Here is a 15,291-nt window from a genome sequence, read left to right on the forward strand (position 1 = left end):
GCTTTCTCTGTCAATCCCCAGAGGAGTCCCGTGGAATTATAAGGATCACGTGGATGCCCCCACTGCGGAATCCATTAATCGACAATCTAGGCTACAAGGTCTAGAATCATGGGTTATAGGAATAAATTCGCAGATATCCAAGCTAAATACGACTCAGGTCATAGGATTCTTGACTTAAAAAGCATCTAGAAAAAGATATAAACACGTCAATATACATCTAATAAAAGTTAAATCTGTTGTAGATCTATAGATTTTTGAAATGAAAACCAAATAAAAATCTTCAAGTGACGGACTTTTGACCCAGAATTGAACCAGGTAGGCTCTTAATCATTTTCCACACTTAACTCCTAAACGGCGAAATATTCGTATCCACTCCGTAAAAGGAGAGAATGCTAACGTCTTTTTGATACGGTACCAGTTATAAACCATTCTATGCGCAGTTGAAGTTCAACAACGAGCAGCTTAATATCCTTTCAAGTCTATAACTACCTATGCACGTGCACCTCGCTCGCTACCCCAGTGTAGAGAATAATATTCTCTACACTGACCCCCTCCCTACTTCCACAACTTGGCCAAGAACCCCTGTTCACCCGGCCTCGAATACCACTCATGCCTGCGATGCGGGCCCCTCGGCGTCCTCTCAGTATACAACCTCTCTCTCTCAAACCTCCTCATCAGCTCCCGGTACGTGAGCAGCTCGCTCGGGGTCACGACACAGGGGTCGTGCGGACGCGTGTGCAGCACCATGGGCACGAAGCCGAAGAAGAAGGCGATGAGGTTGTCGTATAGCTGCTGGTCGATGTTGCCGCGTCGGTCGACGTCGCGGACGTTGTCCCACATGTGCGCGAGGCTGATGCGGTGCACCTTGCTGGTTACGCGGCGGGAGAGGGTGTGGATTTCGTGCGGGGACATTGAGGTCGCGTCGGGGCGGGAGGGGGGGCGTTGGGTGATCAGACGGGCTGGCTCTTCTGAATACTCTTGTTCTTCGATGCTTGGGCCAGCGCGTGATTTGGACTCGGGGGTGGGTTGGTGTGTTGGTTGTTGCTGTGTGCTTGGACTTGTTCGTTGAGATTGCTGGTGTTGGGCGCTCATGACTGTTGTGTATTTGGAGGGTCCTCCGGGTGCGTGTTGAGTGTTGGGAACGTTCAAGTACGGTGAAGGTCCAGCTATCACATGTGGGGGGGGTGGATGCTGCTGCTGCTGGGCAGTTAGCGGCGCTTTAGATTTAGACCATTTAGAACCGGCAGTGGGGAGAGGTGTAGACATTATTGTGCTTTCGAGATTAGGAAATGCGCTTCGAGTTAGGCAGATGAAGGCAATATCGCACTCGACAGAATAAAGACAATTTAAATACCTAGGTAGTACACTATGTCACAACGCTTCTGACGGTGATTTACGAAATGTTGATTCACGAGCACCCCCACAAAGAATCTTCAGACATGTATAATCATTCAAATACAACACTGCTAGCGATTTTTGATGGGTATCATGTATCATGTATCATTCATTATCGTTAATCAGACATCAGTCTTTGCCGAACACATAGATATCCTCTCACCAAGGAGCTGCAAGTCCAATCCAGATAATCCTGTATCGAACGTTGACTCTGGTTCTCCGGCCTCAAATGCAGTCAGAGCCTTCACTTGTGCAGCTCTCAGTGGTCCCAAATAAATTTCTTCAACAACAGACAACATTCCTGAAGGAACGATATGGGCATAATTCTCCCCTGAAATGAAGAAAACAAAATTTACTACAGCCATATGGAACGAAAAAGATTGACCCAGAATATGAGCCAGCTCTTCCGCAGTAGCACTTCCTAACTCCGAGGCATCAGGAAACAAGTATGGCTGTGCAGCGGATAGAGCAACCTTCGATCCAAATATATTGTTCGATTTCCGTTCATATGCTGTGATTATCTCCTCCTTCAACCAAGAAACGGCAGAGGCCTTCAAATTTTCATAAGGGCAGTGCTCCAAAGTATCCGTTATGAATGTAAGGCGGAGACGGTCAACTGGGTGCGCATGCAGTATGGTTGAAGTCAGCACGTGAGCTGCGTACCGCAACGTGGGAGAAGGAGTATTGGCGGACAATAATGATAGTGACTGAAGATGTTGAAGAAAATCTTCATCTTCAAGGGGTCCAGACACGAAGTTATTGTTATGTTCCAGCCACAATCCAATAGCCAAAATAGCGTCAATTACCCCCGAGTCTTCGTTACCAATGTTCGCCGGCCCGTCGGTTCCGATGAATTGCTTGACAAGCTTTGCATGGTCAGGGAAAATGGACAGTTTTGGGGGTGGAGATTTGGATTTAAAGAGGATCGAGGCAAAAACATAACAAGTTATGAGAAATAGAGATCCTGTTTTCGATAAAGGAATATCTGCTGGTGAGGTTGGGTAGTTCGCCTCCTCATTCTCGTCGTCGTCGTCGTCGTCGCCAGTCTCGTCTTCCGTTTTGTATATGGCGTCGAACAGATCGGTATAGTCCGACATGCCAAGATCTCTGGCCAGTGCCTATACATATATTAGAAAGCTCCAATATTTTCCCAGGCCGTACTTACCACGAGCTGTCCTACCAACGTATCTCTTTCTTGCAGTGTGGGCTCCTCTCGAAACGATTCGCCCAAGCTTTTCTTCCCCGCCACCACCTTTGTTGGATCAAATGATTCTTGGAGTCTTGCAGCCCACTCCAAGCTATTGGTATTGGCATAGTCTTGCAGTATATGCGTGACGAAGGACTGCAGCAGCTTAGTCTGTATAGCACCTTCCTGTGGATCTGCATCTTCATGTGCTTCCGGGTCGGGCGCAGAAGGATCAGACTCCGATGCATTCGTAACCTTGATACTCAAGCTCGATTGTCGACCAGGCAATGGTGGTCGTTTCTTGCCGGAGATTGTATGTACAAAGGAGACGACGGCGAGGGTTGCTTGATTGGAAGGATGGAAGGCTGCAAGAATCGACATAAGGGACGTGGAGAGGAAGCGGGAGGGGTATTTTGTCTTTATTCGCGGATGGAGTATGGCGAGGAGGTTGACCAAGATGCAGAACTTGTCGACACTCGTAGGTTCGGGTGTAGGTTTCTTGGTATTCTCTATCTTGCTCTCTTCTTCTGCAGTGCTGTCCTCTACCTCAGCAGCCTTGTCCTCATCCTCAACATCATGGCCCTCCTCGACCGCATCTAGATCTAATATATGCAGTGACTCGGTCACTTTCAACACCACCTCCCTCGGATTTCCCAGTCTCGCGATGCTACCTAGACACTTCTCTGCACCCGGAAGGGGTAGAAGGAGGTGGATGAGGTCCCACCCAATGTTCTGGGTCAATTCAGCATCTTGGAGGATATCGTTCAGCGCGGGGAGGATGTCGGGCGACAGTTGCGATTCGAGGATGGTGAGATATGTAAGATAGTCAGTTGCAGGCGGCAGAGACTCGGTGATGGCTTTGATGCCATCGTGAGGCATATTGGACATGGTGGATGGGTTGAGGTCGTTTGAAAGAGGGGTTATTGACAACAGCTTCAAATGAGGTTAAGTCTGCAAGCACGTGATCCAGCCTAACCCAACCCCACTACAGCCCTATCCTATTCCTCTGCTCTGCCTCCCTCCCTCACCTTCACCCCTTATTGTTTTTGCAGTGTGAAGGGGACAAAGGTATACAAAAGTATAGGTAGGTAACAGGTAGGCCATTCCGTACCTCTAGGTCTTCTACGACTTGGTAAACCCATCCATATCGACTGGTGCAATGGAACAAGCAACTAGCAAATGCAGGTACTATACAGTCAGTCGGCAAACCTGCCCCTGCCTGCTTTTCTTGGCATTGTTTACTTGTACCGTATCACTACTTTACGTATATTCCAATTCCATACGCAGTAAGTACTGCGACAATACGACGTATAATATTTTCCTACATCTAACTCCACGACGACGAGCTTCTTTTATACTATTCATTGTATTGTTCAGCTCCGATTGCCTCCCAATTGGACCTCTTTCCGCATAACGCGTCGTGGTGTTACTCCACTACCCCTCTCTGGCTCTCTCCCTCCTTCGCTCCCTCCCATCAATACTCCGTACATGCCTCTGAGATTGACATTTACACGTATAAATCCACTCAAGCTTGCAACGTGGGCAAGTCCCACCAAATACATCAGTGAGTCAACTTCCTAGTTCAGCAGGTCCAGCCCATAGTCACTGACACCAAAGCCGAAGGACAGCGAGCTATATATTCAGGATCCGGTGGACATTGCCCCAATCTCTATATAACCACTCTACAACAATCAATCCTTCAATTCTCAAGTATGGCGACCACACACGAATCCACAGCCGAAGACGCCACTGCTCTATTCAAATCCATCGAAGAAATATTCCCAAAACTGACATTGGGGGAAGATAAATGGTATCTGCCTGTTGTGAGTGGAAAGAATTTGGTCTGCAAAGCATCTACTGAGAATCCTGCCAGCTCTCTGCGCTCGTAGGCGCTGCACCAGATCATGTTGGCACCCTATACACCTACATCGTCAACAAACCCGATTTTTCAACTCCCGAAACACGTCAAGCTCTGGTACGCCGCCTCCGCGAAGCCCTCGTCAAGAATATATCCATCCAAGGGGTTTGCAAACCAATCGAAGCTCTCTTCAGTATTACGAAAGTGGAGCGGCCAGAAGATAAGGATTACTCATTTTCGAGGTACGAACCTCAATCACAGGTTGCACATTGGCACTAAGGTCTTCTAGGGAAGGATGGCAGACTGGGCCGGAGAATTTGGCTAGAGGGGAACAGTGGCTAAATACTATATACGAGGGCAATCTTTCCGACGCAACCGACAAGTTCATTGCTCACAAGGACTTTGACTTCATCACCCGCCAGATTTCATACGGCTTCTACCTGTCCGATCACACCATCCTAGGACCCGTCGAGACCGAGTTGGTAGTGTTGTCCGGAATCATGATACAAAACCTCCCCCTCGAAACGGCCTGGCATCTACGAGGAACACGGAGAGTTGGTGTCAGTGCTGAAGATGTGGAGTTGGTCCAACAATGTGTAAGCCCTCACGGACGCGACCTTGCTTGGCATCACTGACTATTCTTAGGTGGAAATGGTGGCCAAATTTGCCAGTGTTAGCCTACACAAGGTGCCTAGGGTTGCTGATGTTGAGAGCCAGGTATAAATGCACAAAGGGCATGATAACACTAGCAAACAAGTAGATCGTAGGTTATGATGGCATGGATGCCCCATCTTTGCTCACTCGCCTTGTGTAAAGAAGTACAGTTGTGTCGAGATCAACAATCTAACATTAGACAGTCGCATGAAATCTAATTACATTACTAGAATGGGAATAAAACGATTTCCACAACTCCACGCAATGAACGCCAACAACCAGCAGAGTCAATCTATGTCCATGTGCTTTGCTTAAATGCGCTCTTTGATGCAGCAGTAAGCCCAACGCCCACCAATGTAGCCCCACCTACGATCTCAAAGACTGCAAGGTCTGCACTCATCTCCTTCGACACCCAATTGCGCAGTTCCACAGCAACCAGCGAGTCGACACCATAAGACTCAACCCTATGGCTGAGCTCTATGTTCTCTTCTGCAATGCCTAAGACCTTGGAAAGCTTCTTCCTCAGGGCCTCGGACACCATCATTCCCGCCTCGGCAAGAGTGCCTACGCTTGCGAACATGGTTTTGAAATCCGTACTGTTCTCGTCCTTGCGCACTGACGATTGTCCAGAGAATTCAATCTGATGCATTTTGCGGAAGAGAGGCTGGCACAAGGCGACAGGCACCTCCCCCCCTCTGGCAACCACCTTGGCCGGAATATCGATACCCAGGATCACCTGGTCACACCATTGCGGAGATAACTGAAGTGCCGGGTTGCAGTAGAAGTCCAGAAGTGATTGTACCTCTTCTTGTGTGATGGGGAGCATGACGCCTTGACGCATCAACCGATCCATCAGCTGGGAATTTTCGGCAACAATACCCTCTGAGAGAACGACACCGAGATCTAGTGCCACAGCCTTTTCTCCATGCAACACCCGGTAATGTGCAAGCTCGTCTTGGTAGGTGTTACCAGCTGCGTAGTTGCTCTGCCCTGGGTTCCCAAAGATACCGCTAGCGGATGACAGGAGCACAAAAAAGTCCATTCCTTGGGGAAGTGAGACGTGAAGATTCCAAGAACCTTGAACCTTTGGCCTCACGCTCTCTTCCCACTGTTGGAATGACATGGCAGCAAATGTTGTGTCCTTGTATAAATGTCAGTAAATACATGCCAATAAAGGGTATTTCTACTCACTCGTAGGACCATTGATGCTTGAATGCAGCCCTTTATTGGGGGCATTGTTTTCGCGCATCTTTGAACAAGACTCTTCAATGCCGAGAGGCTTGTAATATCGCAAGCAGGTGCCACAACGCGAACCCCTTTCGCCCGCAATTCCGTAACTAGCGCCTGTCCTTTCTCATTCCCATCTGGTCCGGAGCGAGAAAGAAGGATCAAATTACTTGCTCCTCGATCTACAAGCCACTTTGCTATGCTGCGACCAATCCCTCCAAGACCCCCGGCGATGAGGTAAGTAGCGTCTTTGCTAAGGTTGTATGAGGGTCTAGTTTTGAGACTCGTCTGATTTACAGGTCAGTAATTAGTCCCGAATAACATGAGATTCTCAACTCACCGGAACAATGGCATCTGTGGTGGCCTCCAGAACAATCTTCCCGGAACTTTTCCCGCTCTGAAGAATTCTAAATGCATGTTCCATGTCGGAGATTGGGAATACGGTCAATGGATATGATGGGCCCAGCTTTTTAGCCTCCACCAGGCGCATAATCTCTCGCATCATCTTCTGGATAAGCTGCGGTCGTTGCTGTACAATCGCGGCTAGATCAACACCGGTAAAAGACGCGTTCCTGAGGAATGAATACATGGGAAGGTTTCCATGGTTGTCGATGTCTCTTCTTCCGATCTCCATAAATCGCCCATACGGTGCGATGCACTCCCAGGTCGCAACCAATTGGTCACCCGCAAGCGAGTTCAATACCACGTCAACGCCACGCCCTTGTGTCATCCGCTTTATCCCGTCTGCGAATGAGAGGTCTCGACTATAAAAGATGTGATCTTCCGGAATCTGATACTGGCTCATAATGAGCTGCTTCTTCTCTTGCGATCCCACAGTTGCAAATACTTCGGCGCCTAGGTGAAGGGCAATTTGAACAGCAGCCTGGCCTGTTCCACCCGATGCAGCATGGATAAGGATTGACTCGCCTTTCTCAAGGCGAGCTGATTCGATCAGACAATAGTATGCGGTGCAGAAAGCAGTGGGGATTGCGGCTGCTTCATTGAAAGTCATGCTGTCTGGAATTTTAGCGGCACACCCAATCGATGACCGTGCAAACGACCTGTAAGTATCGGTAGCACAAAGAGCGACCCGGTCTCCAGGCTTCAGTGTATCCCAGTTATCACCAACACGGCTAACCACACCAGAGCACTCGTTCCCCAGGGTGTCAGTGTTCACACGTCCCAAGACCGTGAGGCATTCTTTGAAGTTCACGCCTATCGCTCGTACTTCTACCTCCACTTCATTGGGTCCCAAAGGAAGAGATGCTTTTTCGTCTTCAATGAATTCCAAGGAATCAAGTAGCCCTGGTGTTCTCACGTCGACCTTAACCGCAGGCAAATCTCCAAATTTCTGCTCTCGTCGAGGATAGTTGGTTCGAACGTAGATATGGTCATTGAGAGGTGCGGCTGTTGAAAGACGGTTGATGTGCAGACATCCATCCATTTCCACGTATTCAGGCTCGAAGTCTCCCATCTCTTTGTGGGAAACAGTAAGATGGAACACGCGGGCGATATTGCAAGCAAAATTCTTCGTTTTGGTTCTAGGGGAGACGTCCAAGGCAAGGGTGACTAGCGGTACGTTCGGGTTTTCTTGTCGCGAAACTCTGCAAAGACCTTCCACCATACCACAGGCGGGCGTCACCGGGCCTTGTCTCCCTCCAGGCATCACCCACAGCAAACTTCCAGCCGAGCAAAGAATGGTTTGAAGAGCCGAGAGGCCATCGGAAGTGAGATTGCGAAGCAGAGGGGCACTGAGATCATGCATCACAATATAATGGTATGCATTCTGGTCCAATAACGATGCCGCCTGCTCAAAGGTCAAAATTTTGGAGAGATTGTACCCGAATTTTCGAAGCTCTTGGCCAAGGTACTGAGACATGACACGTTGGCTTTCCGAATTGCTCTCCACGATCGCAACAATCTCCCCGGGGAAAGGACGAACGGCAGCTACAGGCTTTGCGGTCGAGATTATGATGCTATAATCGTGGAATTGTTCGTCTTCAAAATCCCGGAATATGATGTCAGTGCCTGAGAAACCATTCTCCTTCAAAATCTGGTCCCATTTCTCTTCGGAGACACATGGAGTCTCTGGGCTCTTGGACCACCATTCCGGGAGCAATCCATTGGCGAAGCCAGGTCGCACGGCGTCCCCAACTGTTATTTGTCCCAAGATGAGCTTTCCTCCTGGCCTCAGCAGTTTCTGGGCATTGCGGATAGTTTCACCGCTGTCTTTGTAAGAGACAAGTGCGCTCGTAGCTACGACGACATCATAGCTCCCTTCCTTCAAACCCTGGTTGACGATGTCTTTCTCCAGATCCACGACATAGTATGCCATTCGGCTATATGGCTTAAACGTTTCCCTTGCCCTGTCAACAAAGAATGGTCTCGAGTCTGTAAAATCATATTGCCCGTAGCTAGGAGCGCTGGGTTGCGATGCAAGAGTTTCTTGGAGCATCGCGGTCGTGGCGCCTGTGCCAGCACCGATTTCCAGTATCTCCATGCCGGGATTCTTATGGGCTAGGGCTTCGAGGTATTTACCAAGGGCATTAAAACATCCAGAGCCTTCAGTCAACTCACGATGAAAATCATCAAACATATATTCGTCGCTGAAGAGAACGTCCAAAGGATCAATGTCGCCAGAAAGTATATTCGGCAGATGATGCCCAATACGCATGAAAAGCTGTCCAAGACTGCTTGAAGCAAGATGCTTACAGACGTAGCCCAGGTAAGTTGGGTCTTCGATTTGTGCGCGACGCTTGGCGGCCTCTTTTACTGATAGTGAAGATAAATCATCGTCCAGCGCCATCTGAAGCCAAATAGCGTAATCTTCCATCCGAGGACATGGTAAACGATTTTGGACACGGAGTTTTCTCAAGGCAGCGGAGCCAAAGGCAAGAGCCATGAATTCAGCATCTTTGTATCTCTCGGCGTTTTGCAAATCTGGCCGGGCCAATGTCTTGCAGTACTGCTGGATCTGACTTTTGTCCATGGTTTCAGGATCCCACTTCCAGGTCATGTTATAGCATAATTGTCTTGCTTCTTCCTGGGTGTCGGCATTGGTCTGTGTTGAGACAGCAGTCGCTTCAAATCCATCGACGTGAACCATGAGTTGGCCTTCGTTGTCAAGTACAGAGACCAAACCTCGGGCACTGCGCTTACTGAATTGGTGTGACTTGGTATACGCCTCGAGTGAACCTTTGAAAGGGGTTCCTGCTCCGGTGTTTGAAACCCAGACTTTGTCGATACGGGACGGCACCATTGTCTGAACGCCAGCTGCGCTCCCTTTACTCAAAGCAACGAATATCATCTGGAAAATACCATCCAGAGTAGTGGGATGAATTACATGGCGTTGAGCTTCTGTTGCCGCAGGGCTTTCAAGATCAAATAGGGCAACTCTGGCAGTTGCCTCACCATCCTGACTATATCGAATGTCGTGGAGAGGTTGAAATGCCGGGCCATATTCTAAACCCATCTCTTTCAACATACGGTACAGATTGGAAGACTCGATCAGCCCGTTGCACCTGTTAGCAGCGCCGGAGTGATTTCTTCTTATCGTATCCAAGAACATTGGTCCTTCTATGCCATGGTCAACTTCAGACTGTGTTTTTCCATAGTCCGCTCTAATGGATCCCGTACAAAGTTCGGTCCAGCCTTCATCCGTCTTGTGGACATACATCCGATAATCATACCATGTTGATTTCGAGTTCGAGGAAGTTGCGGTTGGGCGGAGGCAGATTTGCGTCTCGACATTCTCCTTTGAAGTGGAGATGAGAAGTGGGGAATGGAATACGGCGTCCTTTATTTCGTAGCCCAAAGGAGGATCATTCCCCGTCAATTGTTTTGTCGCTTCAATCGCCATAGCAAGCATTCCAGCTGCGGGGTACAAGATGGAGCCGTTCACTTTGTGGTCTTCTACCCAGGGAAGTTCATCTGACCGGATAATAAGCCTCCACCTAGGCTCAAGTTCATTGTATCCGGGGGCTTGGTTCCCTAGAAGCTCATGGTTGAGATTCTCTCTGAATCTGAACTCCTTGTTCATCTGCGACTCTTCCCAATACACCGTTGAGTGGTTAAAAGGGTAGTGGGGAAGATCGACCAATACACGCGGCACAGTTGAATCTTTCGATTCCAACAAATTCAGAGCATTTATATCCACAGAGATGCCCTGGCAATGCAGACGGCCGGCGGTAGCGAGCAGCGATTCCACGGCTGAGCGATTTCGGACTAAAGCAGAGGCGTAGCTCACTTCGCCGGCTCTATTCACAGAAGCGAGTATATCACGAATTGGGCCTTGAAGTGCGGAATGAGGTCCAATCTCCACCAGAGCATGCGTAACAATTTCTCGGAGATGACTTCGGTCCAGCTTCTTGGTGGGAGATGTTGAGCCCGGACGCGAGCAGCATTCTTTCATTGCTCCTAAGAAGTTGACCGGTGAGACCATGTTCTGCACCCAGTACTCACCAGTACACAAAACATCAGCATCGATGATTGCGCCAGTAACTGAAGACACCATGATAGTCTTTGTCTTACGAGTTCCTCTTGTCAGGTTATCCATTGATGCCAGATATTCACCGGCAATTTCTTGCATTTGGGGCGAGTGATAGCCAACATCTACCATTAGCTTTCGCGCGAACACATCGGTCTTGTCATAGTGCGCAACCAAAATGTCAAGCTGGGCATCTGGACCCGACACTGTGACATTCTTTGGGCTGTTGATGCAGCTGATAGTAAGCGAATTCAGTTCCAGCCCCTCTTGCTTCAGCTTCTCCAGCTCTGTAAAGAATTGGGCTTGAGACAACCCAATGGATGCCATCCGATGCTTAGATTTCGCTTCCCGCGCAAGCTTCGAAGCAAGGGCCCCTCGGCGATATGATATCTTCATTGCGGACTCCATGGATAGAGAACCATTACAGTAACTGCGAGCAAGTAAGATAATATTCGCAACAGGGGAAATAAGGATACTCACGCTGCAGAAATTTCTCCAGAAGAGTGCCCGACGACTACAGAAGGAACTACGCCAGCAGACTCGAATAGATCGACGAGTGCAAGCTGCACAGCTGTACATAAGGCTTGACTGAACTCGGGCTCGTTTATTCGCGACGTCGACTTGTCTCTCGCAAGTTCCACTATCAATTCGAATTAGCAGGGCGCAAAACACCTCGGGAACAAGACGCCCATACCTGTTAGTAGCCAACTGCAACCGAGTTTTTGCAAGTGATTCTGTGCTTTAAGGAGACTGGCTTTGAAAACTGGATACACCATGAGTTCACGACCCATGGCGTACCATTGAGCTCCTTGTCCGGTGAAGACGAAACCCAAATTTGGCTTCTGGCCTGAAGCTTGTAAGGGCTTAGAAACTATCTGCTCCATCTCAGCGAGTTCTGATATTGAACTAGCCACAAGGTACGATTTCCAAGGCAGTGCACTGCGGCGACTGTTAAGTGTGAAAGCGAGATCTAAAAGCCGTTGGGTATCGTCATTTCGACCAGGCTCGGCAAAGTACTGGCTATAGGCTTGGGAAAGCCGACGCATACCTGCTTCATCTGCTGATGAGAACACCAATAATTTTGGTATCAATTGATCGGTGTTCACTGAATTGGTGAACGTATTGTGACGTTGAATCAGTGCTGACTTCACAGTGCAGTGGTTTGCAACCAGATTCCTCGCAAGAAGGTAACTGCGAACATCTTCAAGAACAGCATGTGCGTTTGTCCCTCCGAAACCAAATGAATTCACGGAAGCTCTTCTAGGACCTTCAGAAGGCCAAGGTGTACATTCGAGGGGAAACTGCATGCGTTAGTCAAAATGCGGTGGCGCTATCAGAAGTGTGATAAGTACCTCGAGCTGGAGAAAGTCTGCATCTATGTTGGAATTTAAATTCTCAAAGCTGGCGTTCGGTGGAATGAGTCCCTTTTCTAGAACGAGAATGGTTTTGATAAGACCAGCCAAGCCACTGGCACCTTCCAAGTGGCCAAGGTTTGCTTTCACGGCACCACTAAATTGAAGCGGGTAAGTTCATGCCATGAAATATGTTGTACGGGTCTAAATATCCCAGTGTGTCAGAAACTTACATGAGCAGCGTTTCCTTTCCGGGTCTTTGGTCCCGGAAACTGTCGCCGATAGCTCTGGCCTCGATTGGATCTCCAATTGCGGTTCCGGTGCCTTTTTTGGTCAACATTGAGTCATTTTCAATCATTCATTAACTTCACGTACCATGTGCTTCAAAAAAGCGTGTCAAGCCCATTCCAAGCCCTGCTTTTCGGTACGTGTCCGTGATCAAAGCTGCTTGTGAGACTCGGCTAGGCTGAGTTACACCTCCAGGAGTGTTACCATCTTGGTTGACACCCGTTGATCGAATCAGCGCTCTAATGGTATCACCATCTTGGATGGCATCGGATAAACGTTTCAGGATTAGCACCCCGAACCCCTCTCCTCGTCCATAGCCATTTCCTCTTTGGTCGAAACTAAAGCACTGACCGTCTTTGGAGAGAAAGCTCATAGATGACAAAGCAATATTCAACTCTGGGGATAAAATGAGATTTGAACCCGCGACGACTCCCTACTCCAATTAGACTTTGTTCAAAATTGAAGACAGGTGCAATTTTGACATACCATTCGAGACTGTCCCGTCCACAGTCCTTGGCACGACAAGTCGAGCGCAACCAAGCCACTTGAGCACGCCGTATCAACGGTCATGCTAGGGCCACCCAGATCAAAGAACCAGCTTATTCTGTTTGAAAGAATCGAACCAGCGGTCCCTGTTGCACTGTATTTGGGAATTTGTTGTGCATCTCTCCAGACCATAGTTTTGAAATCACTTGTAAATGAGCCAACATGGACAGAGGCATCGGAGCCTCTGACCGCTTCCATGGGTATCCCAGCTATTCTATGATCAATATCCCTGCGAAAAGTTCGTGGGGTAATCAGTACGCACCATTCTCCAATGCACGATATGTAGTTTCTAACAGTCCTCGCTGTTGGGGATCTATTGTTGCCGCTTCTAAAGGGGGGATGGAAAAGAATGGTGCGTCAAACGCTCGGAAATCTTCACCCAGGAAATGCGCTTTGCGAGTTGAAATCTTTGTAGTTCTATTAGCATTTGATCATGGTCAGATATGAGCGCAACCGTACCGTATTTCGCTTTCCTGCCTCTGGACTGTGGAAAGCATCAATGTTCAATCGGTCCTCCGGAAACTCAGTTGCCGCACAGCGCTTCTCTAATAACATCTGCCAAAACGACTCTTCTGTGACGGCATCTTGTGGAAACTTCATGGACATTCCAACCACAGCGATTGGCTCGAGAATACCGCCATCAAGCCCCGCGCTCTCTTGCGCAGGCTGTGAAGTCTCAGCCATTTTGTGTAGCTCTGGCTCAGTAAAAAGAAAGTAGTTGTGGGGGTTAAGTGAGACACAACTGAAGTGAGACACAAAGAAGGTTCTCCCCGCATTTGCCTCTAACGTTCAACGGCGGGATGGCGTTGGTGTTGGAACTGGTGTTGGTTTGGCGGATATTAGGTTTATCTTTCGAGACAAAAGTTCGGAGTGCTCCACCGTCCACGTTCCATGTAAAGTGGCTCGACCCAAGTAATGTGCGTACAAGGGCATGGCCAGAAATAAATGGAACCAGATATGACTCCCCAGCTTCCTCGTGGCGTCAACGCAGCTTTGTAACACCATTGAGGAGGTTTAACCAATCACTCTACGGGAGGATCCCAACGCATTCACGGGAACATCCTATTCTGTAAAACCATTGACAAGGTATTACCTAAATGAGTGAAAGCAGGGGAGCTATTCTGCAAAGCCAACGACAGGGTATTACCCAAATGTAGGAGTTCAGGGGAGTGCCAGACAAGGGAGCAAACAGTATAAGTTCATTACGGATGGCCCCCTCGTGTCAATATGTTTCTGACAAACTCTACGCCACTATCACTTTTGTTCAGAGGTACTTATTCCTTCGCCTCGGTCCGTTATTGTGCTCAAATTGATAACGGACAAGGTCCTTGATCTGGAAAGATGCGTTTTCTCTGTCTACATGGCATAGGAACAAACAGTCAGGCATGTGTTTTTTGAATTTCGCTTCGGCTTCCTCTTCCCGCCCCGCTTCCCTTCTCTACAAGGTTCTGACTAGCTGCAGGTTCTCGAGACCCAAACTGGTACGTTTGAGCAGGGTTCATATGCAGCCCCTTGTACATCATGGCAGGTGCTTTGATTCCAATAGTCCGATCGCTGATTGCATCTTTGCAGCTGCACTCCGCTATGAGCTTGGGGACCAACATACTTACGAATTTGTCGAGGGCACCATTCCATGGCCAATCGCACCAGGTATGCTTCGTTCTTACATCTTTTATTCTTGGCCTGTCAGACTGTCACTTCTTTGGAAGGAGCCAAGTCTTGACAAGACCATGCTGACACTTTAAATTTACGTAGAGATCTCAAATCTGTTTAACCCAAACGATCGCTACTTTTCCTATTTCGATCCTAGCTCGGCGTCTTCCGCCCGAGATGCTCTTCACCAACTGGACGAATACATTGAAGCTGAGGGACCGTTTGACGGAGTCTTAGCCTTCTCCCTCGGCGCTTGCCTCGCGGCTATGCATATCATACGGAAGGTGCGGCTGGATGCCGGAAAATCCAAGGCCCCTCCATTCAAATGTGCTATATTCTTATCTACAGTGCTAGTGCACGACCCTGTTGCAATAGAGAGTGGCGAGATCAAGGCTTTAGATCCCAAGGAAGCTGGACAGCCGATTCAACTGCCCACCGTTCACATCTGGGGCGCAAAGGATCCACGTAAAGGGGATGGCGAGCTGCTGAGAGGATTGTGTGATCCTCAAACGGCGACAGGCTTCATTCATGGGGGTATGCACGAAGTGCCCGGGCTGGGAACCAAGGTTGCAGTCACTGAAACGGTCAAGGCAATGCGAAGAGGAATCTCCAAAGCTTCAATAACACACTGAAGTAGTTAGTTAGC

At 48.8% G+C, this 15,291-nt stretch overlaps 4 protein-coding genes across 4 annotated transcripts; 2 read left to right on the forward strand and 2 right to left on the reverse strand.

The window, feature by feature from the left end:
• Positions 1-1,517: 1,517 nt before the first annotated feature.
• LHYA1_G008319 (uncharacterized protein) lies at positions 1,518-3,514 on the reverse strand (the record flags this gene model as incomplete). Its single annotated transcript, XM_031153239.1, has 2 exons — positions 1,518-2,513; positions 2,561-3,514. Coding segments are annotated over 2 exons (1,950 nt in total), but the record flags the coding sequence as incomplete, so codon positions are not given.
• A 779-nt stretch (positions 3,515-4,293) lies between these two features.
• On the forward strand, positions 4,294-5,162 carry LHYA1_G008320 (uncharacterized protein; the record flags this gene model as incomplete). Its single annotated transcript, XM_031153240.1, has 4 exons — positions 4,294-4,404; positions 4,455-4,681; positions 4,729-5,035; positions 5,085-5,162. The coding sequence occupies 4 exons, from the start codon at positions 4,294-4,296 to the stop codon at positions 5,160-5,162; spliced, it is 723 nt and encodes a 240-aa protein (XP_031002149.1).
• A 223-nt stretch (positions 5,163-5,385) lies between these two features.
• On the reverse strand, positions 5,386-13,676 carry azaB_1 (Highly reducing polyketide synthase; the record flags this gene model as incomplete). Its single annotated transcript, XM_031153241.1, has 11 exons — positions 5,386-6,234; positions 6,285-6,608; positions 6,661-11,236; positions 11,287-11,446; positions 11,501-12,107; positions 12,159-12,315; positions 12,392-12,482; positions 12,534-12,879; positions 12,933-13,201; positions 13,255-13,399; positions 13,452-13,676. The coding sequence occupies 11 exons, from the start codon at positions 13,674-13,676 to the stop codon at positions 5,386-5,388; spliced, it is 7,749 nt and encodes a 2,582-aa protein (XP_031002152.1).
• Positions 13,677-14,513: 837 nt separating this feature from the next.
• Positions 14,514-15,277, forward strand: FUB4 (Hydrolase; the record flags this gene model as incomplete). The annotated part of the gene is made up of 2 exons (XM_031153242.1): positions 14,514-14,642; positions 14,750-15,277. The coding sequence occupies 2 exons, from the start codon at positions 14,514-14,516 to the stop codon at positions 15,275-15,277; spliced, it is 657 nt and encodes a 218-aa protein (XP_031002151.1).
• Positions 15,278-15,291: the final 14 nt, after the last annotated feature.

The sequence above is a fragment of the Lachnellula hyalina genome (genome assembly GCF_007821495.1).
Source record: "Lachnellula hyalina strain CBS 185.66 chromosome Unknown contig00185, whole genome shotgun sequence".
Lineage (NCBI taxonomy): Eukaryota > Fungi > Ascomycota > Leotiomycetes > Helotiales > Lachnaceae > Lachnellula > Lachnellula hyalina.